Genomic DNA, 23,277 nt, shown 5'->3' on the forward strand with positions numbered 1-23,277 from the left:
GGATTATTTTGTGCTTTCAATACCCCAGCTGCAAATAATAACTGCAATGTTAAGTTTTTCAGATGGGTTCTTAGTATAGCTTAACACAACGCAAAGAATTTAGCTAACATTACCTTATAAATGTAAAGATTAGCAGTAATGGTTACATATAATACACCACAGAAGGATTTAATAGTTGTGCAAAAAGTATGCACATATGTGTGTTGATACAGTCTGTTATACCAACGGGTCAGAATCTTTTCATTCCAGTTCAGAATAGATGATACACAACTTTACTACATGGACTTTATGCTGAAATTTCAGCTGATGATGCTACTGCCCTCTCTTGGTTGCCATGCCAGAAGTATGAATGATGTAAGTGGGAGCTTATCTTTCGAGCTAATGATTGACTTAGTGCATTTTGACAGAAGAACTTCAAACAGTTTTTATGTTTGCTTTGGGATTTTGCACCTGTTTTCTCCTGCTGCAATATTATTTTTAGCCAAGTTTAGCGATCTCTGGATGTAGCTGACCCCTAACTGCATCATTTCACCTTGGAGCACACACCCCGATGCTTGCACAAAGCCTTGCTAAATCTTAATTCCAGTTTCAAAACGGCGTTACTGTGCCTACTGTGATAGAAGGAGGACAATTCCCCCCCCCCGCTTCCTCAAATTATTACTTTGGCACTTTTAAGCCAGCCAGTTGAAGGATATGGGAGAGAACTAGTAAGCAACCTGCAGTATCGAGCACATTTCTATTATTCGATTAAATAATCGTTCTGCGTTTTCCGGATCTCATTGACTATTGCCCCACGAAAAGTGGACATTTAAAGCTCCACTGTCGCCTAAAACGAAGTGAGGGCCGATCGGGGTGAAGAGAACGAACGGACGTGGCATCTCTTTTAAGATTTGCTGGATAATCCGATCGAACCGGGAGGCTTCGCCTTCTATTGTAGTTGTTAAGATGAGCAATAATCGGTTACATATGAGAATCTTTGGGGGCCGAGACCTCCTCCCTTCTTCCATTGATGAGGCCTCGCGTTGTGCATTCGCCCCACAATTCCGTTTGCTCTGCAGAGTTTGAGCGCCGTATCGCTTAGGACCTTATCTTGTATGAAATGGGGCCGGGAGGCAATAAGAGAGGCGGACGTTCAGTTTTGGAAAAGCGGAGGGCTCTCAAAAGAGCAGCTCCTGGACTCTTTGGCGGCGACGCTGGGGGTGTCTTTTATTTTAGCCTGCCCAGGGACCTATAGCTGACTGAAAGGGCCGAGTTGGTACCTCCCTCTGCTCTCCTTAGATATTTGGTACGTTCCTCCTCTGAGCGCCAGAAAGAGAGAGAGAGAGAGAGAGAGGCGAGCGGAGCCGGCGGCTTTCAGTGCGAGCGTTGCTTTGGCGTTGCGGTGCGGGGTGGAGAGCCGAGCTTTCATTGTCCATCTAGCGGGAAGACTTTCTTGCAAGGGAGCGGCGGCCCAGAGCTATGGACTACTCGATGCAGGGAGAAGCGTGGAAAGCGCAGACCTTGAAGGAGCTGATCGAGATCCTGCATCACTTGTTTGCGAGCGATAAAGTCAATGTGGCAGAAGTGCAAACTTTAATGGAATCTTACGAGAGCAACCCAGAGGACTGGACCAAATATGCCCAGTTTGACCAATTCAGGTAATTGGGGAGTGGGGTGGGGTGGGGTGGGGTGGGGTGGGGGGGTGTACCACAGGGAGAGAGGAAATGAATGCCTGCTACGCGGAATTATAACCTCGGAGGCTTCAGTTGCTCCTGAAGGCAGAGAAAGAAATACGTTTGGTGCGCAGCCTTTAGATGCAAACTCGCTCTCTTCCGTTGCCCCCTCCCGATTTAAGGTGTGCCAAATTCTGTTCATGAGAATCACGTTACACGTATCTAATTTGCAGCTTTCATTTAAAAAAAAACATGCATAATTCATCCCTGATGGATCATGTTTTGTTACCAACCTGATTCCCTTGGCTGCAAATGAGATTAAGTGCAATTTTGGTTTAAAAAAGAAAAAGAAAAAGAACTTGGATCGAGTGCCACGCAATCCAGCGCTGGTTGGTAATTTAGAAATGAATGGGGTATCTTAGAAACAGCTGGGGAGAGCTGCATTGGCAACACTCCCAGGCTGTCTAGCTCCAGACCTCTACTTGCAATGTGATCCTTTTTATGCTGCAGGATCTCCTTGGTTCCCATTCGAAGTGCCCCCGTTAGGGGAATCAAAGTGGCACTAGACTAACCAACCTTTGTGTCAAAGGAGGTGATGCTAGTTTTGTGCTGCCTTTGCAGCTGATCTGTTAGGATCTGCCTTACCTGCTACAATTTTTCTACCAGTTTGTGCATCTGATTATTAGGTGTGAAATTATGTTGATCGCCTGGTTTTCATTTTTCAAGATTTTCTTCATTTATACATATTATAACTTGACGAATGCATCTGAAAGGGAATTTGGAGCAATATAACATGTCTGTTGCAAAAGTGTGAATATAATTTAAAAGAATCTTCAGCTGTCTAGTAAAGATGTAGAGTGATGCTGCCAAATGCAATTGAAAATCACATCACACAGAACGGCAAACTACAGTACCACCTTGTAATTCCCATGTAATGCTGCAAAGTCATCATACTTGATTTGGATGCTGGTTTGATTCATAATCCATAGGATGTACTTATAAATTGTATTCACAAACTTCCTAACAAAATTGCATGTTGTATGAACCCAGCCTGTATGGTTAGTTTCTAGCTGTATGTCTTTTACATCCAGAAACTTCATATGAACACAGCTGTCCGGTTGCAATTGACCCGATTAGTGTTTTCTGTCAGTAGTTACTGTCATGTTGATGGGGTCCTGTATGACTGCAACAGGTATTGGATTCTCTTTCCATGTGGGAATGAAATCATAGGATTAGACATCCTCACTCAGTAGAGCTATTTGACACTTGCAGGTTGATTTTTAACAAAAAAGAACTTTGTTCCTCTGACCTTGAGTAACCGAAAGCTAAGTGGCACAGTTGAAATATCTGAATGACCATGCACATTTGTGAATAGCCACTATAATAAAATAGTTATTGCTACCCATCAATTACGCAATTCGTTTCCCTTGAACCTTATGGTTATCACCTACCATCTCCCATATCTACAGTCATATCTCCAAACATATTTCTGCCTCAACAGAAACTTCATGTGTATGGTTTTAGTCTAGCAAATGTTGTTATTTAAGCATTGTGAGACTCTTTGTGATCTATGTCACAACAGTCCAACAGGCATATTTCTCTGAAAGATGATAAGTAATATTAAAGAAAAAATAAGCTGCATCCAGTGATGTTGAGTATAGCAACATATATCACGTATATCGGTTTCTGCAATACAGAAAGTAGGTAAGTACATGCAGATCCAACTCTCCTGGCTTGTAGGGGTTTGTGAAGTAATTCTCTAAAGCAGTGTTTCTCAACCTTGGTAGCTTGAAGATGGGTGGACTTCAACTCCCAGAATCCCCCAGGCAGCAACGCTGGCTGGGGGATTCTGGGAGTTGAAGTCCACCCATCTTCAAGCTTCCAAGATTGAGAAACACTGCTCTAAAGCATAAAGCTGTATCTTTCAGGCAGTAGCATATTCCCACTACCGATTTGAGTGAATCAATTGTTGTTGATCCTTGCATAGCCTTCTTATACCTGGTATTGGTCGTAGTGCTTGGAAATGCTGGCAATCACAGCCAAGAGAAAGCACCAGGTCAGAAATGCTGCCCTAACCATTAAGTTATCCTTTATGTAATAGAGAAAGGTCAAAAAGTGAGTTCTTAAGGTACATCCAACTCAATATGGTTGTTACATAAGTTAAGGATTGGCACAAGTTGAATATTATTTTATGACCTGGTCATGTTTGGCAAAATACCAAAGATACTTCCCAAAGTTTTGGAGAGTGACAACTGCTATATAGATGACCTCAGTGGCTGATATAGCTGGCGTGACTCCTTATCAGTTTTCACCTTCCAAAGTAAACAATGGCATTGATTACTTTTCTCTGTAAGCTCCTAAAGAGCGTATGTGATCTTCACTCATTGGTTAGTAAATGCGCAACTGTCAATCAAGGCCATCTTAGTTGCACAGGGTATCTTGCAAAATTATCTTTCTCCTGTCCTTCAAGTTTACCTGTGAAAAATGTTCCAAATACCACTGAATAAAGAATCCTAAATACTTTTGTAAAGTAACTTATCTTGATCTACAGAAATCAAAATTTCTGTTAACTTTCACATCTTTCTGGGCATCCTCATTACTTTTGTTGTATACTCTGTTAAAAATTAGTTAATGAAGTAAATAATTGGATTATTAGGATTTACAAATTTTAATTTGGAAATGAAATGGAATGTTACTATCGCTCCCCACACTTTGTGTCATAGATGATTAAATGCTATATATTTCTGTTTGCGACAAAGGGCAGGTATGGAGAGCCTGTGGTTTTAGCAATGCCTCAAGGATAGTAACATCCAGAAGCCTACATCCCTGTTCAGACTAACTAGGGTTGAAGGCAGATGAATACATCTGGAAGGCCAGGAGATCCCTACTACAGATATATAGGGAAAGAAGATTTAATCATGATTTAATTATGAGCTAATGGTTGCTTGGCATTTCATTGGTTGTCTCCTTTCCCTAAAGTAAATATATTCCATAAATTTAAAGGAAACTGCTTATTTGAGGCTCAGGTGATTGGAATGGCAAGACTGGAGTGACCAAAAAGCTAAGGGAGTTGCTAGTGACCAACTCTGCAAATTGAGTATTGGATCATTTATATCACCCATCATACTGACAATTAAAAAGAAATAATAGCAAGGCCTCTGAGATGCAAACTCTACATTTTCTGATTCATAAGCACTAGTTTTGGATGGCAATGGAAATTTAGGTTTAAAGCCATTTGTAGACTCCAGCATTTTGGTTGGTTTGATACACTCCCTTAATGGCATATTACCATACTAGGTGGTATGATGAAATTACCTGATATTGTATTACATCAATGCAAGCATGAATATTATCAGGATTACAAGTAATAAAGCAAGCCACAATAAAGCAAGTTATTAAATGCAGGAAGTCTTTAAAAAGTAAGTAATATATGTTTGTACAATAAAGAGCTATGATTAGTTCCTCAGAATAGACAATTGTCTATTCTGAGGAACTAATCATAGCTCTTTATTGTACATAGTTATAGGGTTATGGTTATAGTAATAATTCTCAAGAATTATCTCATATTTAAAATGCTACAAGGTCCTGCTAACAAAAGTCACAGTTTTGTAGTTTATGTACTTTCCTCTCTAAGTCCCTATGAAGAGAGTTTGAAGGAATGAGTTATGTTTAGCCTTGAGAAAAAATCTGAGGGGTAAGATAAAATGATAACACACTTCAAATACCTGAGAGAAGGTCACATAAAATGGGGCAGGACCTGTTTTCTCTCATTCCAGAAGACAAGAGTTTGGATACTGGGTTTAAATTACAAAAGGCAGATTATGAAGTGAGGGAAAAACCTTTCTAACTGTGCACTTTGACAATGGAACCAATTATCCAGGGAGGTTCTCCTTCATTGGTTATGTTTATTCAGAGTCTATAATCTTGCTGAATAATTGGTTGATCATGACTCTATCTTGAGCAACATTTGTTTTCCTAAAGCATTCCTTGAAGTAAGTAAGAATCCTTGTTTTCTTCTTCTTGAACCCTTTTGTAGCCTCTACTCCAGCTGATGGTCCTCAATACTCTGGTAAAATTCAAAGTAGATACCACAATCCCAAGTCTGATTATTCCTCTTGTTCATAAACTATCCTGCAGAGCGCTTTACAAAAAGGCCCTCTGCTCACAAAAATACTGTTACCCATGCAACACACCACAGCTCTGTATAAACCGATAAGGAATTTAGTTTTATCAGTGATCAGATTGGAATGGAATAGTTTCCAATCCATCTGTGTCATTTTCAATGGTATCAGTAGTGTGTGTGTATGTGTATGTTCAAAACTGGCAAAATAGCAGTTACAGAACTGCTAAGAGATTGATGTTACACACACACATACGAAGGGACAAGGAAGGTGGATGGCCTTTGACACATATACACCCTGAAGATGCCACTGGTCCAGGGGTGAAATCCTGCAGGTTCTGGAGAACCAGTAGTGGAAACTTTGAGCAGTTTGGAGAACTGGTAGCAGAAATTTTGAGTAGTTTGGAGAACCAGCAAATACCACCTCTGGCTGGCCCCAGAGTGGGGTGGGAATTGAGATTTTGCAATATCCTTCCCCCAGGAGTGGGAGGGAATGAGGATTTTGCAGTATCCTTCCCCTGGAGTGGGTTGGGAATGGAGATTTTACAGTATCCTTCCCCTGCCACGCCACCAAGCCACGCCCACAGAACCAGAAGTTAAAAAATTTGGATTTCACCACTGGACTGGTCACTTTGGGTAAACAAAAATCTATTTTTGAGTCATAGTGTATCATAGTATCATGAAATAGCCATATCTAGTACATACATCCCTACTTCGTATTTACATTGTGAACTGGGCCTATCAGTAAAAAAAAAAACTGACTTAAGATGCTTGATGCTCATCTCCCAAAATATTTTTTAATTTTAATAAAAAAAATAATTTTACTAAGGAGTACAATATACAAGTAAAGGTAATGCAAACTACAAAAGAGCAAAACAGAAAAAAAAGAAAAAAGAAGATAAAAAGGAATATCTCCCTTCTTCCCAGCAAGTAGCAAACAACTTTAACAATTTACCATCAGCTTTTCAAATCCAACAATCTCTTAATCCCATATCTCACCTCATTCTCTATAAACATATCTAAAACTCCTTGTTGTCTGCCCTAATCAGCAAAAAGTCTATTAAGAGCTACCAAAAATGGCCACCTATTATAAACTTAACCATATAAGCCCACTTAATTTCCTTCTTTTCATTCATATCTCCTGTTCTATTCTTCAACAAATCTCTAAAACCTTATCCCTCAAACGTACTTGGTAAACAACCAATAAAGGCTACCAGAAAAGTTAACATAATCATTTTAAATTTAATCAAAAAAATTTAAAACATATAACCAATAACAAAAGGTTATAACAAATAACCTTTTATCCACATAACTGTTTATTATTAACACAAAACCCTAAAATATCATATTAATATAATCAGAAAAAAATTGTCAAAAATAGAAGTCTTATTTTATTTATTTATTTGTTTGTTTCTTAAACTTCTATGCTGCCTATCTTGCCTAGACAGCTCTGTCATTCAATAAAAATACCATATGAAACATTAAAACAATAAAGACCGTACATTTCAAATTGTTATAATTCAATTGACCAAGATGGAGGGGGAGGGAGCACAGTACACACAGGGAGGAGATGGGGTCTGTTTAACTTGGGGGTCAGCAACCTTCGGCTCTGGAGCAGCATGTGGCTCTTTCACCCCTCTGCTGCGCCTCCCTGTCACTCAAAATATGCATTACAACCACCAATGTGGGACATCTGTTGGCATACGATTTATTGAGCTTTTCAACCCCTGATAGGCCAACCATGGATAAATCCAAGAAAAGAAAAGTTTCAGAAGAAAACAGAAAGTTTAATTCAACTACATATGCTAGTTTTGTGGCCGCTCAAGAAATAATCAGGCACAGGAAGGGTTTTGCGGCTCCCGATGTTTTCTTTTCTGTGGGAAACGGGTCCAAATGGCTCTTTGAGTGTTTAGACTCCTGGTCTAACTCATTAACCATCTCCAAGATGCCATTCCCCCATTGATGCTCCAGGCCAGTTGGCAGAGCCAAGTTGTCAAACCCTTTTGGAAGGCCAAGTAAGTGTGAGGATTTCATCTGGGGAGGCACAATGTTCCCACAGCAGAAAAGGCTCTTCTCCTGGATCCTGCCAGCTGAAATTCCTTGACCAAAGAATCCATAACATCTTCTTATGAATAAAGCAAAACTTTAAAGCACCATGTTGCAGTCCTAATCAGAAAAAATCCATTAAAAATCGTCAGAATTAACAACCTACCTGTTTAACTTTGGCCAAATAACCCACCCTATATTGCTTCCCCTTACTCCCAAAAAACTTGATCTTAAGTCCCTACAAATACCCATAATACCCCAACGCGTGTTTTTTTAAATTTTTTTGTCTTTTCTCAAAAAAACCCAACTCTTTAAGTATTAACAAGTCTCTGTTGTAAATCCAATGTAAAAAGGTTATATATGTATTTGTGTATTGTACTCTTTAATAAAGATTGTATATGCCACTCTTATGGTCTGTTTTCTGCACAGCCTCCTTAATTAATATCAACATGTTTTAATTAATATCAACATGTTTTGTTCAGCATCTTGTTCCATATCTGTCTTATAGCCTATCATTTTCATTTTCACATTTAAATCAATTTTTTTCTTGTCCAGAACCTATGGTGCTTCCATAGCACCATTTAGATTTTTATTAATGCCAGAAATCTTTAAGCATATCTTTTGAATCACTTTTTACATTTACTTCTGGATGCATCCATTATATCATTTGCTTCTAATGCCTTCTAGGATCCAGACTTCAAAAACCCAACTTTTTTTCCTCTCAAAGAATGCAAACATCTAGTTTCCCACAGAAAGGATTTTATAATTTATTTCCAATTTTTATTCCAAAAAATTCTTTATTCTTTAACTTTCTAAAAACACTCCAAACATTATTTCCTGTATTCCAAAAAATAATATTTCTCCAAGTGCTTAGAATTTTATTTAAAACTTCTTTTACTAAGGAGAAGGAACCTTACCCAGTGAATACAGTAGAAACATGCTGATCTAAAGAGTCTTAATATTTCCCCCAAAAATAAAAAGGTTAAGAAATGAGGTTTGGCCAAGCTTTTTGTCCTTAAAAGACCATGTCACAAATCACGATGAATATGTCTGGTCTAACAAAGAGAAGGACTAGGGTTGACTTGATACCAGTCTTCCAATGTTTGTGGGACTGCCTATAGGGGGTCAACCTATTTTCCAAATCACCTGAGGGCAGGACAAGAAGCAACAGATGGAAATTTATCAGAGAAAGATCTGACCTAGAACTAAGGAAAAATTTCCTGAAAGTGAGAACAATTAACTAATGCAACAGCTTCCCTTCAGAAATTTTAAAGAAGAGATTGGACAGTCATTTTTCCAGAATGGTATAGGATCTCTTACTTAAGCAGGGGGTTGGATTGGAAAACCTCAAGGTCTCTTCCAACTCTGTTATACTGTTAACTGTTACTTTGACTCCCAACCACTCAACAAGTCAAACTGTCTGCAAAACCATGGTTCCTGCAATCTACTCAACAAGACCAGCTGTCTGGAGTGCATGTGAGTTATCTCACAATCTTTCCTTTCTCTGAAGAGATTTTGCAAATTCAGATATAGCACCCAACCACTATTTCGGTCATAAATGCTGCCTTCTGCCTAACTCCCCATAGCACTCACCAAAAGTCCCCCTCATTACCCAAGTATTGACTTAGGTTTTATAATGTTATTATTAATTACATAAGTGAAATACAATGTCATGTAATAAAAGCGCTAAGCCAAATTTTATTTTCTAGGACTGGGTCATCTTGTTATGTTGTATATCATATATTGGTTGCAGTATTTTTGATAACACATTGCCTGTACATAAGTGAGTTTCCTGCAGTTCAATTCTTTCAATTTTTTCATTTTGGAAAAAGTCTCTCTCCAAATACTTTCTAAAGTGCTCCATGTTTGGATAGTGCTCTGATCTAAAACTATGTCCATTCAGCTGATAATATTTTCCTAGACCAAGATGCCCTTCGCACAGTCACTCATGCCCTGGTTACTTCGCGCTTGGATTACTGCAACTCCCTCTACATGGGGCTGCCCTTGAGGTGCACCCGGAGGCTCCAGCTGGTCCAGAATGTGGCCGCGCGGGTTGTTACGGGAGCTCCCCGTTACTCCTGTGCAACACCCCTCCTACGTGAGCTGCACTGGTTACTAGTGGTCCTCCGGATCCGCTTCAAGGTGCTGGTACTTACCTTTAAAGCCCTACATGGCTTAGGTCTGGGGTATTTGCAGGACCATCTCCTACCCGCCTCCCACCGTCCTGTCCGCTCTCACAGGGCTGCCCTCCTCAGGGTACCGTTGACCAGACAATGTCGGCTGACAACGTCCAGGGGTAGAGCGTTCTCTGTGGGCACTCCTGCCCTCTGGAATGAATTACCCACCGAGCTTCGGATGGCGCCTGACCTCCGCTCCTTCCGTTGAGGCCTAAAGACTTGGCTGTTTCAACAAATGGGTTGTTTCTGATTCCTGGGTTTTATTATTTATTTGTCTCTGTTTTAATTTGGTTTTAATTGGGCTTTTTTTATTATTGTATGTTTTTTAACCTGTGTTCGCCGCCCTGAGTCCTTAGGGAGAAGGGCGGCATATAAATATTTGTAAATAAAATAAATAAATAAATGCATTAGGAAACTGTCCTTATTTGCAGCTTTTTAAAAACCAGCCTTAATTCAAATGTTTTGGAGAATTTCTGTTCAGTTTTTTTCTTCTGTTCTGCGAGCTCTATTCTGTTATCTTGAATCTAACTAAAGAACTTCCTAATCAGAGACTCTTGAGTAACTCCTGTCCTTGACACTTCTTATCTTGTTTGTCATAATCTCTTGTTATATATAAAATTGGTATTTTATCAGGAAGATCTCTTCCTTTCTCGTTGGTTGCCTTCATGCATACGTGTCCAGGCATGTATGTACACATTATATTTTGTTACATAACTTTTCCTTTGGGGTATATACCTAACACAGAAAAGTAACTTTCCTTAATATGACTATGAACATTTGCAAATTATCTAATCTGAGAAGTATTTGGGTTACATTATTAATTGGGTTGTGAATTAGCTTTTAAGTTTGTTTTGAATTCTATAGCACTATATAAACGGGTTTTTTTTAATGATTTGATGCTGTTTAGTCCCTCTGGACTTCCTTTTAGATGAGAGAGGGATCTTGGAAAATATTAGTATAGTATAAAGAGGCGGAGAAAATGCATGTAATGTAATGCTGCTGGTGGAAAATAATTATCTTTGTTCATCCAGTGTTCCAGAAGTATCCATCTGTATAGGGTGAAGTGTCAGGAATGGGGAACCGAAAAGGAAAATCCCCCCCACATACACACACACCTTAGAGAAAAACTCCACAAGTAGACTCGCATATTCATTGGAGCTCACTAACCCTTAAAGTAGTGTTTTCAAAAGAAGACAAGGGAAAAATCTTGAAGGCTGGTGTCCACTATTTATCACATAGTCTAATGGAGAAGAGACCAGACTAGAAACCAGGAAACCATGAGTTCTAGTCCTGCCTTAGGCATGAAAGCAGGCTGGGTGACTGTGAGCCAGGAACTCTCTCTCAGCCCAACCCACCTCACAGGTTGTTGCTGGCAAGAAAATAGGAAGAGAAAGGAGTATGACGTACGTTCACCACCTTAAGTTATTTATAAAAAATAATAAAGGTGGGATTTAAAAAACCCCTAAATAAATAAATGTATGCTTTAGTTTATGTCCTACTGTTTAAATCATTTGAAATGTGATTCTTGTCCAGCATCTGCCTGTAAGGTAATTCAGTATTCAAAAGGAGGCAAAACTAGTGAATAAAATGGTTTAAAATCTCAATAATCTTTAACACAAAGTGCTTTTGGAGCAGAATGGCAGCCTGCCTGTGCCATTTCATGTCTTCTTAAAAATTATTTCTGCTTCTCGAGGGTAAAACTTACAAAGGCTCCCTGATGTTTTATCATTTCAGATACACAAGAAATCTTGTAGATAAAGGAAATGGAAAATTTAATCTGATGATCTTATGCTGGGGAGAAGGCCATGGCAGGTTTGTAATTGAGAAGATTTTCAAAAATCTATGGACGCGATTATACAATGTGAATACACTTGAATGTACCCTGAAAAGAATGTTGTTTATGTTGTAACTTGGTAATAGATGGTTAAAGTCCACCTTTCCAACAGATTGATATCTTTTAAATTCACAGATCAAAAACCAAATGTGCAACAGTTGTCAATGGCCACGTTTTTGTATACTGGATTACTTCTCATGATCACTGGTCATCTGGTGAGGCTTCATTAGTGCTTGCTGATTTCTCTTGAAGAAGATTTTGTCTTTCCGAAAGAGTATAATGTGTGGGGACCCTGTTTGGCCTGCAAAAGCTAGCCATAAAAGATAGAACTTGCTTTAATTTCAGAAAGCAATATGTGGTACCTTGCTCAATAGTAGTAACTGTGCGAGGGATTTTGGAGTCCTAGTGGACAACCATTTAGATATGAGCCAGCAGTGTGCAGCACTGCCAACACACTTCTGGGCTGCATAAACAGAGGGATAGAATCAAGATCACGTGAAGTGTTAATACCACTTTATAATGCCTTGGTAAGGTCACACTTGGAATATTGCATTCAGTTTTGGTCACCACGATGTAAAAAAGATGTTGAGACTCTAGAAAGAGTGCAGAGAAGAGCAACAGAGATGATTAGAGGACTGGAGGCTAAAACATATGAGGAACGGTTGCAGGAACTGGGTATGTGTAGTTTAATGAAGAGAAGGACTGGGGAGACATGATAGCAGTGTTCCAATATCTCAGGGGTTTCCACCAAGAAGAGGGAGTCAAACTATTCTTCAAAGCACCTGAGGGTAGAACAAGAAGCAATGGGTGGAAACTCATCAAGGAGAGAAGCAATTTAGAACTAAGGAGAAATTTCCTGACAATTAGAACAATTAATAAGTGGACAATTATCTGCAGAAGTTGTGAATGCTCCGACACTGGAAATTTTTAAGAAGATGTTGGATAACCATTTGTCTGAAGTGGTGTAGGGTTTCCCGCCTGGGCAGGGGGTTGGACTAGAAGACCTCCAAGGTCCCTTCCAACTCTGCTATTCTATTCTATTCTATTCTATTCTATTCTATTCTATTCTATTCTATTCTATTCTATTCTATTCTATTCTATTCTATTCTATTCTATTCAAATGTACCTTATGAAGATGTGTTCTTCATTTATTCTCTGCCTGCATTCAACAACCACAGGATTAGTCCAATAGAAGACCAAGTTTTATAATTGCTGCTATTTTAAATCCCCATCTCCAGAACTGAGACTCTTAACACGACTTCTCATAAGGGAATGATTACCAAAAAAGTAGCTCCAAAATTCAGTCTCCCCATACGCACCAAACACTTTTTTTTTTTTTTTTGGCAACTTTGTGACTTCTAGCAATTTTGCATACTCATTCATAAGTTTTCTTGCCAACAGTAGATAAAGTGTTTTCCACTGCCACTTTCTGGAAGTTTTTCTACTTCCAGCTCTCAATCTCTCATGCTTTCCCATGCAAAGATCAATCACACCTGATCCTTTTAAACTTAACTGAGATCAGACAGAACTTTTAAAAAAAGAAATAAGCATCAGTTACAGAACCTCTGTTCCTAGAAGGGCAAATCCCTCCCCTGCATGCTTGAATCTTCAAATATTTTTAATATTTAATATTTAAGCATTTTTATTTTGTATTAAGCTTTAATATTATTTGGGTATAATGTCACAATGACCCAAGAACTAGTCTATCATTCCTGTCCATACATATGTTGAAGAATGGGGAGGAATTCATTTATATACTAAATTTTTATACTAAACATAACAGTCCCAAATTGTGGGTATTAAAGAAATTTTAAACCACCCAATTCCAGCATTTTAAGAGCAGAGCAATAAGAACAACAAGAGGCACAGCATCACATTTGACACTGACACTGACACAGCCAGTGAGCTGTGTACAAGGGGTCTATGACAATTTGCCACAGCCAGCTTGCTGCAGGATAAGAATTACACTAATATCAAAGAAGTAGTAGAATAGAATAAGTAATAGAAATATTAAAATAGAGTAAGGAAATGATGCAAAAGAAGGGACAGAATGAAATGTGAATTGCAAAAAATAAAATATTTTTTTATTTATTTTAAATAATTAAATAGAATTGTTAAATTGTCCCGCAGCGAGTTGTCCCACGGTGAGTTGGCCACAACAAGTTGGCCACAGAGAGTTGACTGTGGCATGTTCTCCCATTCCGGTGTACAAGACCCTCTGGGAGCTTGAAGAATCTGCTTCTCCAGAACTCAGTCCATAGAATGTGGCTACATGATTGCCTAAAGTGCAATGATTTCCACATGGGTTCACCACTAAAAATTATACACATCAGAATATCACCAAATTACGGTACATAACAAATGCTGGTAGACATCTCGATTCCTTCATAAATGTTCATCCTATCCCTGCAATCAGCGACAGGTTTCCAGTGCCAGCTACAGATGAAAACAAATTGGGTGAGCATTGTCCTTTTGGCATACAAACATATGGTATAAGTGGGTTTTATAGCTTAGCCAGAAATAGTTCTTGAAAAGAACTATTTTGTTTTTGATTTTTGCAGGTTGCTATCGTGATCGCTTTTGTCAGAACCAGCTGCTTTAGCGCCACTTGGTGACTTCCTTCTTTGTGCTTTATTACAATGGTAGCAGGGTTTTCATTGCTCTGACCTGCCTCTGTAAGATGGCTCCAGGGTTTGACTGAAAGAGCATTGTGCTGTAATGGCTGCTTAAAACCAGAAGTCGAATGCTCCTCTTAGTCCTCACCCCACCCCAGTCTTTTCATTCTTCTTTTTTTCAATCTGATCAAGAGAGTCTGCCAATATCGCTCTAAAATGTCGTTGGCAATGTGGCAAAGGATAACATATCCCTTTTATATGCAAGAATGGCTTGGAACCCTGAGGTCTGAAATGACAGTTGTCTTCAGCCCTCAAGTTGCCTCTTAAGGCAAGGGTGGGCAACTATGCTGGCTCAGGAATTCTGGGAGTTGAAGTCCACAGGTTGTAAAGTTGCCATAGATGCCCATCTCTGCTCTAGAGCAAAGCCAGTTTCCATGACATGGAAGGATATGAGCTTTGTAAGACAGAAAAGAACCTGCTGCATTTTGTAGCTCATTCCTTAGTTAATAGGGAACAGAATAATATTGCTTCTGGTTTGGTTTGGTTTGTTTTGTTTGTTTGTTTTGTTTTTCTGGAATGTGTGCTATTAATATTGGAAAATTATTGTGGTTCATTTTCAGTTTAGTTTGTACCCAGCACATTCCTGTTAATTCCTGTATTAGATTAGATCAAAGCAAGCACACACATCACTCAGTTCAGCAAATATTGAAACAGTAAACTAGCAAGACTGTAATAAAGGCTGGCAAAATAGGGAGGGAGACACAAACCACAAGCAAAATTTACATTGTCTCTACAGTTTATCAAAAGGCAAACAGTATTCTGGGGAATTAGCATGGAAAAGTCTCAACCTAAGTGGCCTTAGGCTATTGTAGCTTTATTTCTATTCCAGAGATGGAAAGTAGGACACCAGGTGATCCCTCTTCTATTCTGGATGTGAAGGAAACTATTTCATGGATATGGATCAGTGGTGAAATTCAGCCGGTTCTATCCGGATTGTGCGATCTGGTAGCGCCGACAGCGGGAGGCTCCGCCCACCCGCCTGGACATCATCACGTCCTATTTTGACCCTCTGCGCATGCACAGAAGGCTCTGCGCATGCATGGAGTAGGCATGTGCGAGCGTTGCGAGCGCGCACACTCACATTTGCGAACTGGTAGCGAAGGTAAGTGAATACCATCCCTGATATGGATAATGTACACAGCAAGTATAACCATATTCACAATTTTACCTATCACATTCATGACCAAAATTGAGGGATTACAAGTATTTGGGCACTTAGAACGATTAATTAGCATGAAGCTCTGCCGGGAAGCTGCAGTAGTGTCTAGTAAATTTGCAGTTCTGCTTGTAGTCAAAAGCATTTAAGTAGTAGGGCAATAAGGTCTGTAATAGTATATCTATGGTTAAGAGTTGTTTCTACATAGTTTAACACTGTTTCCAAACCTAAATATTGCCTGTCTTAGTTCTATTTCTTTCCTAATTAACATTTCCAGACTCTTTAACATATGTGTGTTTTATAACCTAGATACTTTACTTTTTTTTCTCTAAATGTGTTGCTCAATATAACAACGTGGCATTTATTTTCTACTGCAAAACAGAGACAGAAAAAACAAATAGTGCCAAATTGGTTTTTAATAAAAAAGATGTGCAAACATATTTTTAAGTACTATTTTCCATATTGAGCATCTGCAATAAACTTGGTTGATATGTTTGTTAACAACTTGAATCCTGAAGTCAAACACCGAGAAATATAGCATTAATAATGGTGGATTTTAAAGCACGTTAGGAAGCTTGCCTGTGTGTAAGAAATAATTGCAGACTGAGATTACAATTGAAAGATCAGTGTACAGTTTCAAGAAAAAAAAAAGTAAAGATTGTGTTATTTCTAGTTTTGGGCTAGCCGGGCTAATCTTTCCTTTAAAGTTCTCCTTCTTAATGCATGGATAGAATTGCTGGCTACAATACTTACTTTGATTCAGTCCAGGTAAATGTTTGTACAAAAAAGTGCAAAATATGTGTACCTGAACTGTCCACTTTTGCTGAACTACAATTCCCCATACCTTCACCATGGATCATTTAACTCAGACGCTGGGATTAAGAGCAACACCTGGATATTTAAAATTGGCTTCCTTAGAGCATTGTAAAGAGTAGACTCTTTCACACAGAACTCAACCCCTAGTTACTTCAGGGATGTGTCTGTATAGTTACCTTGCCAACAATGTAGAACTGATTTACCATTTGCCTTCCTCCAAGGTACTGCCTCCACCCCACCCCAAACTTTTCAATCAAACTTACAGTTGTGGAATTTCCTGACAATCAACAATCCAAATACTAAGCAGGTCCAACCCTTGCTTACCTTTTCCAGATCAGCCAAAGATGGTGGTTTATTGCTGTTACCTAACTGGAATAGGACATTATATTCAGGATAATTGAATTTGTAGGGCATGTTGTGCCGTGCAAAATAGCAATTAATCATTTTTGTTTATTACCAATATGCTGTCTGGGAATTCTGGAAGTTGCATTTTAACTCTTTGGAAGATGCCAAGTTATGGAAAGCTGATCTAGTACATATGTATATTATATACCTTACAGGCATCAATCTTTCTGACTTTATGCATTTTTTGAAATTGTTTTTGTAGCAGTATCCATGATCACACAGATTCACATTGTTTTATGAAGGTACTTCAAGGAAACCTAAAGGAAACTTTGTTTGAGTGGCCTGGCAAAAAAGGGATTGGAGAGATGCTTAAAAAATCAGAAAGGGTGTTAAAAAGAAATCAGTGTGCCTACATTAATGGTAAGTCATTTTGCTCTGGTGTCTTTAAATTTAACAATTCTTTCCCCAATAATGATTACCATAAAAGTTTAAATTTTTATGGTATGTTAAAAGTCATGAAAAGGTCCTTTTATGATTTTGGGGAAGTGGCCTTATTTTCCTGCTTCAGTAAAAGACTTGTTTGTTTGTTTTGCTTGCTTGTTTATTCATTTATATATACATACATAGATGCAAGCATGATTTTTATTCCATATCCTTCAATAGATTCTGGGAAGCTTATTTAATTTTCCCCTTACAATTTAGGCAGTTTACATCCAACAGGGACCAATCTTAGACTTTGACATGGTTGGGCATCTACTAACTTTGTAATTCAAAAAGATCTTATTGATATCCCAGTTGCCATCAAAACTATTGCTTGGTGCAAGGAACATTGGTTGCCCCTGTGCCCATCATTCATTTATCACACATTCATCTCACCTTCTCTTTTCCATTGGCATATTTGTCTAGAAGTATTTATTATGATTCAGCTCTGTTGTCTAATTCTCAAGGACAGGGGAGTAGAACAGGTGATACTGCTTGAACCTCCCATATGCTGCCAATCACACTGTTATAAATTTTTTAAAAATGGGAAAATTGCAGGAATCCCAGAATTGTCAGTTTTATGATAGAGGCATCCCCTGTCAATTCCTACTTTGTCCTTTAAAAAAGCCCCCTTCATTTTGCAAAATTTGCTATCATAGTATTTTACCTGGGGAAAAGAAATCTCAAAAATTACAGTTTTTACCCTGGATAGCATATTACTGGATATGGTAATAAGGTGATTTCATTGGAGACAAAATTGAAATGTTTTTTAGAAAATAACTTTATTGACAACAAAACAAAACAGAGAGAAGAAAATATGTTCAGATCATGTTGATACACCAATGCTTGAATATTTTTCTAACCTTGGAGGCAAGGTAGAGAGAATAGATAGGAAGAACAAAGGTTGAACATACACCAATCAGTCCTTAATTTAAAATACTGACTCAATTTCCTTTCCTAACACAATGGAATTTTTCCATCAAATTTCTCTTTCTAATCTGTTTTATTTTTACTTACTGTACACATAATAACTAAAATGTGGGATTCTATATACTATAATTTTGATAGCGGGGATTTCAGCTAGAAAGCAGAAGACTGTAAGTTCTTATTTGACCTTAGGCATGAAAAACAGGCTGGGTGACTTTGGGCCAGTCATTCTCTCTCAGCCCAACTCACCTCACAGGATTGTTGTTGTGGGAAAAATAGGGTAAGGAAGAAGTATTAGGTATGTTTGTCACCTTGAATTATTTGTAAAGATAATAAAGCTGGGATAAAAATACTTTTAAAAAAATCAGTAGTCTGATCCCAGAGATTATCTTCATGTTTCATAATAACTACCCAAATATTTTTAACAAACTGTCACTTACATTGCTGCTGCTAAGATTTCCTTATCTTCAAACCACATAATTTTCCATTACATTCCTGAGAATTGTCTTCAGTTTATTTATTGTTTGTCACAGTGTTTTTCCTTTCTCCCAAGTTGTCATCTTATCTATGCCTGGCTATCAAAACTTCCTTAGCTGCTGCCCCATTTTTAAAAAAGATTTTTCTCTTCAAACCATCTTTCCGCTATATGATCATCCAAATTACAAACTTAGATGTTAGAACATGCACATTATCTGCTTTTAAGCTTAGAAAAGCTTGTTCTATATGGCCATGTCCTTGAATAATAAAGAAACCCAAACCATTCCTGACTAAATTAGAAGCTATTTTTGGTATTAGGTACCTTTGTGGCTAATGCCTTCTGGGTACCTGTCCCTCCGTTTGTTTGAAATAACAAAAAAGAAAATTGTGTGATTCCATATCTGTAGAGATATAATAGCATTTAGTATCTTCTTTTTCTCCAAGTGGAGGAAAAATGGGTGCCTAACCTAACCTATCCTGTTTTTCCTGGCTATTTTATCTTCCTGGCTTTGTGATGGAATTCAGAAGAAGAGGTTAAGCTTAATGAGTAGATAACCTTCTCTTCCAACTCCAGATGCCAATGAAACCCAGGCTGATGAAACCTTCTCAATATCTGGCATTTCAGCTATATATCATTGCTTAAACTCCTTTATATCAGTTAGTCCATGAAGCTAGACATGACATGCTTTGTAATTTTTCGGTTCTTCTCCTCTCCTCCACTTCATCAGTCTGTAGGTACCAGGAAGTATTTCCTGGTAGTACTACATACAAATAATAGGTATTGTGATTTAGAAGATGCCAGCACCATGTGCAATGTCTAAAGGAGGAAACCATAACCACATTCCAGTTCAGCACCAAATATATTTCTGCCAGCTGGGTGACATTGAGACAGCTATATTTGCATTATTGTGCTACATAGTTTAGTGTCCAAATTAAATAGTCCCCGTGCTGCTATTCTGGCAGTCAGAGGAAAAGAAAATGTAATTTCTTCTGATGCACAGGTCTATGAAAACCTTGAAAAAGATAGTGAAGTTCTCTGCTGCTACCTTCAGTCAAACACTAATAGTTTAGATTCTCCAACCACAAATACACATTCCCTTCCCCTGAAAAAACTGATAATTTTAGCATATTTTTATAACTTTTAGTTATAAAAAGATGCTAAATATTTATTGGATATTTATTGCACTTTATTTTATGTATGTGTATGCTCACTCTGGGTATTCATTTTATCATGTTTGCACTGCGACAGTAAGTAGCTAATCGATATGTATATTTGAATACAAGTTGATTATAACAGGTTCCTTCCTAATCTGAATATCTTGATTCATACAGCCAGCTGGGATTGCTGTTGACCTGGTTAAACGTTGCATGTGAGCACTATAAAAGACTTTAATACATAGTTTTTTCTTTTCTGGGATTTCTTCCCATTCAAATTGCAGTTTTATATAATGAGAGTAACTTCTGTTTCTACAATTTTCTCTCAATGCAAATCTCCAGCTCCTGAAAAAATGATCTACCAAACAGTCCAGTAACAGACAACAAATAAAAATGGCAGCTGCCCAATAAAATGCAGAGGAGCCATGTTGGCTTGTAATCCAACCACGTCTCCCAGTGCTTTGTGTGGTTCTTTGTCTGTCTATCTGGTTTGTTTTTTGTTTTTAGAAAAATCTTTAAAACCCATAATATCCTTTTTAAGATTGAAATCATTGGAAACAGGCTTAGGAAGCCCTTCATTGCTCTTTCACCATTTTGTCTTCAATTTTAACAAACCGGGATGCAGTCTTAAAGTACCCTTTTGTGGAGCTGGTCTATGGCCTATGGCCAAAAAGGAGCACTGTCTTTCTAGATTTGCACGTCACAGCATGATTCAGAAGTATAAACTTCAGTTCCTCTAAAATACTTTACTGTGAGTCCAATGCTGATTAAGAAATAAACTGAGTTCCTGGATATGCATGCTAGGCCTTTGAAAGTCCCATTTAAATATAGCATGTTAATAAAGCAGCTGGTGAAACTCATCTAGTGCAGGGGTCCCCAACCCCTGGTCCATGAACTGGCACCGGGCCGCAGCATGCCAGAAACCAGGCTGCGCAAATAAGCAAAGCCCCATCTGCGGGATGCCGACAGCAGGTGAAACCACACCTCGTCCAGTCCACGGAAAAACCTCTCTCCACAGGACCAGTCCCTGGTGCCCAAAAGGTTGGGGACCGCTGACCTAGTAGAGTTCATGGAGGGGTGGGATTGAAAACTTGGATCTGCCCAATCTAACTATGCGCTGCATTGATTTGTTATTCTTTGTAGACTCCATTGGTTTGCATCGTGTGGAGAACCCAAGCCATACCGAAACAGCTGTTAGTCTCCACTTGTACAGTCCACCTTTTGAAATCTGCCAGACCTTTGATCAAAGAACTGGACACAAGCAAAAAGTTAAAATGACGTTCTATAGTCAGTTTGGAGAAAGGACTCCATATGTAAGTATAACTACTTGTGTCTTGGCACATTTGTGGTGAGCTGATAGAAGCAATGAGGAAGCACCCAGGAAATGAGCTTGACTCTTACATAATGATGCTTAGACAAGGATATTAAAAACATGATAATTTTATGCCTGAACAAAGCTTCAGGATTATTGAAGAGAAAAACAATACACACTAGGTTTATTATAAAAGTTTCGGTCCTGACATTTTCATTACTAAAAAAATAACCTCCAAATACAAGATATTGTACACCTTGAGGATGGCACATCTTTATTTTAATATTTCATATTGTATTTTTTTTTAAAGGAGACTAAAAAGAGGGAGGGTTCTCTTGGAAAAAAGAACAAAATATTGAGACTTGGGGAACCAGAGCAGGCTAAAGTCTTTATTCTGATGTGGTTCTCTCAGCGCAGACATTTGAAGAAAATTGAATTATGCAGTTCTCTGCCTTCAGTGTTAAAAACACTGGTCTGCAGGATAGCCTTTGAGAAGTGTCTCAGCTAAAAAAGAATCAATAAAATCAGTTATTGATTATTAACCATTATTATTGATAGTAGTTTAACACTAATAAATTATGGTAATTATATTAATTTTTAGGTATTTCACAAATCAATTCCACTCTTTCCCCTTATATGAAATGGGCAAATCTCCTTGATACCTCAGAAAAATTATTGGAAAACATAATACCGGTAGTACCTGATGTTACATTTTTCAATCATAGCAGTTCTTTAGAATTTCTTGCCATAGTGACATCTGCTTTATTTAAAATAACTGAAAACTCTCCATTTATCTCTTTCTCTAGACTTCAGCAGTTTCTCAAGAAAACAACTGAGAAGCACAAAATGTACCGAATTATATATTCTTTTATTTTGTTAGAAATTGTTTGGGCAAGAGCAGAAGAATTATGTGGCTAATGCCAGTATCAAGCTGTATCTTTATGCAGGACTACATAGCTGTCCTGTATGAAAAGCAGCTTTTTAGCTATGATTTCTTTCTCTCTTTCATACATAAAACACTAAAGTGCAGAATATAGAAGATTCTTGCAGACAACCAACAAATAAGAGCATGGGGGGAAGGGCAGAATGCCTCTGATTAATTCTACTTCTGAGACTATGCACAGAGACATTGTATTTAGCAGGCCTTCAGAATGAATGTGCATTACTTAAACTAGTTGTATATAACTTGTCAAACTCTACTCTGTGTTAACATTCCTATCTAGTGTATACTTTATGATGCAAACAGAATTCTTTTTATCATGCATATAGTAATTTGTTGGAATTTTAATTGTGCATTTTAAAATCTAACACCCTAGTACTATTTTTTTTTAAGTAGGAGCAATAAGGAATATCCTGTACAATGTTTTATTCAGAAAAAAAGTGTCTGTGATTAAGTTAAGGGTGATAAAAGGGCTCAACTGTTAATTTTTCAGCTGGATGGTATTGTTAAAACCTGTCCAATTACCTTAATAAAACTGATTTTTAGATGCATTTGTACTATTGATTTTTTTCTCTATAGCGTTAATGATGAATTTGGTCCACAGAAATTGATCAATAGTTTTGTTAGTTCCAACCATTACTAAGGACGAGGGGAGAAAGAACACTGATTTTTATTTATTTATTTATTTTCTGAATCTGGGATGCTTATAAAGACTGTATCTAGCACTAGAAGTTAAAAGGCACCAAGGAAGTATTCCATTTTGTTCTTCAACAGAGTTCTTTGTTATGACAAACAGATTTGGCTGATTTACTAATTAAAATTGGAACTCTTTTTCACATAACAAAGTCTGTGTACTTGTGCAGAATCTGACAGCAATTACTTGGGAATGCACTTCAGTGAACTAGTAGAGCTTATATTATGTAAAGGTGCAAAACAAGAGTTGGAGACATTTTCTTCCAAAATTATGTTCACTTCAGTGACATTTGTTTAGTTCTAATAAAATTCAAGGCCAAAATTACTAAATTTTACAGTGATTCTTATTTTACCACCTCATTGTTATAGCTGTACTAAATATCATGGAAGCTACATTTGAAATTTAATTATTTATATAAATTATATAACACCTATCTTTCAAGGCTCCAGCCTTTAAATATGAGTGTGTATG

At 37.9% G+C, this 23,277-nt stretch overlaps 1 protein-coding gene across 1 annotated transcript; it reads left to right on the forward strand.

Moving 5' to 3' along the window:
• Positions 1-1,330: 1,330 nt before the first annotated feature.
• CDO1 (cysteine dioxygenase type 1) lies at positions 1,331-22,595 on the forward strand. The gene is made up of 5 exons (XM_070935719.1): positions 1,331-1,637; positions 11,730-11,807; positions 17,084-17,241; positions 21,004-21,173; positions 21,979-22,595. The coding sequence occupies exons 1-5, from the start codon at positions 1,459-1,461 to the stop codon at positions 22,006-22,008; spliced, it is 615 nt and encodes a 204-aa protein (XP_070791820.1). The 5' UTR covers positions 1,331-1,458; the 3' UTR covers positions 22,009-22,595.
• Positions 22,596-23,277: the final 682 nt, after the last annotated feature.

The sequence above is a fragment of the Pituophis catenifer genome, unplaced genomic scaffold, assembly GCF_029215685.1.
Source record: "Pituophis catenifer annectens isolate HBS135680 unplaced genomic scaffold, rPitCat1.0.hap2 SCAF_2, whole genome shotgun sequence".
In the NCBI taxonomy this organism is placed as follows: domain Eukaryota; kingdom Metazoa; phylum Chordata; class Lepidosauria; order Squamata; family Colubridae; genus Pituophis; species Pituophis catenifer.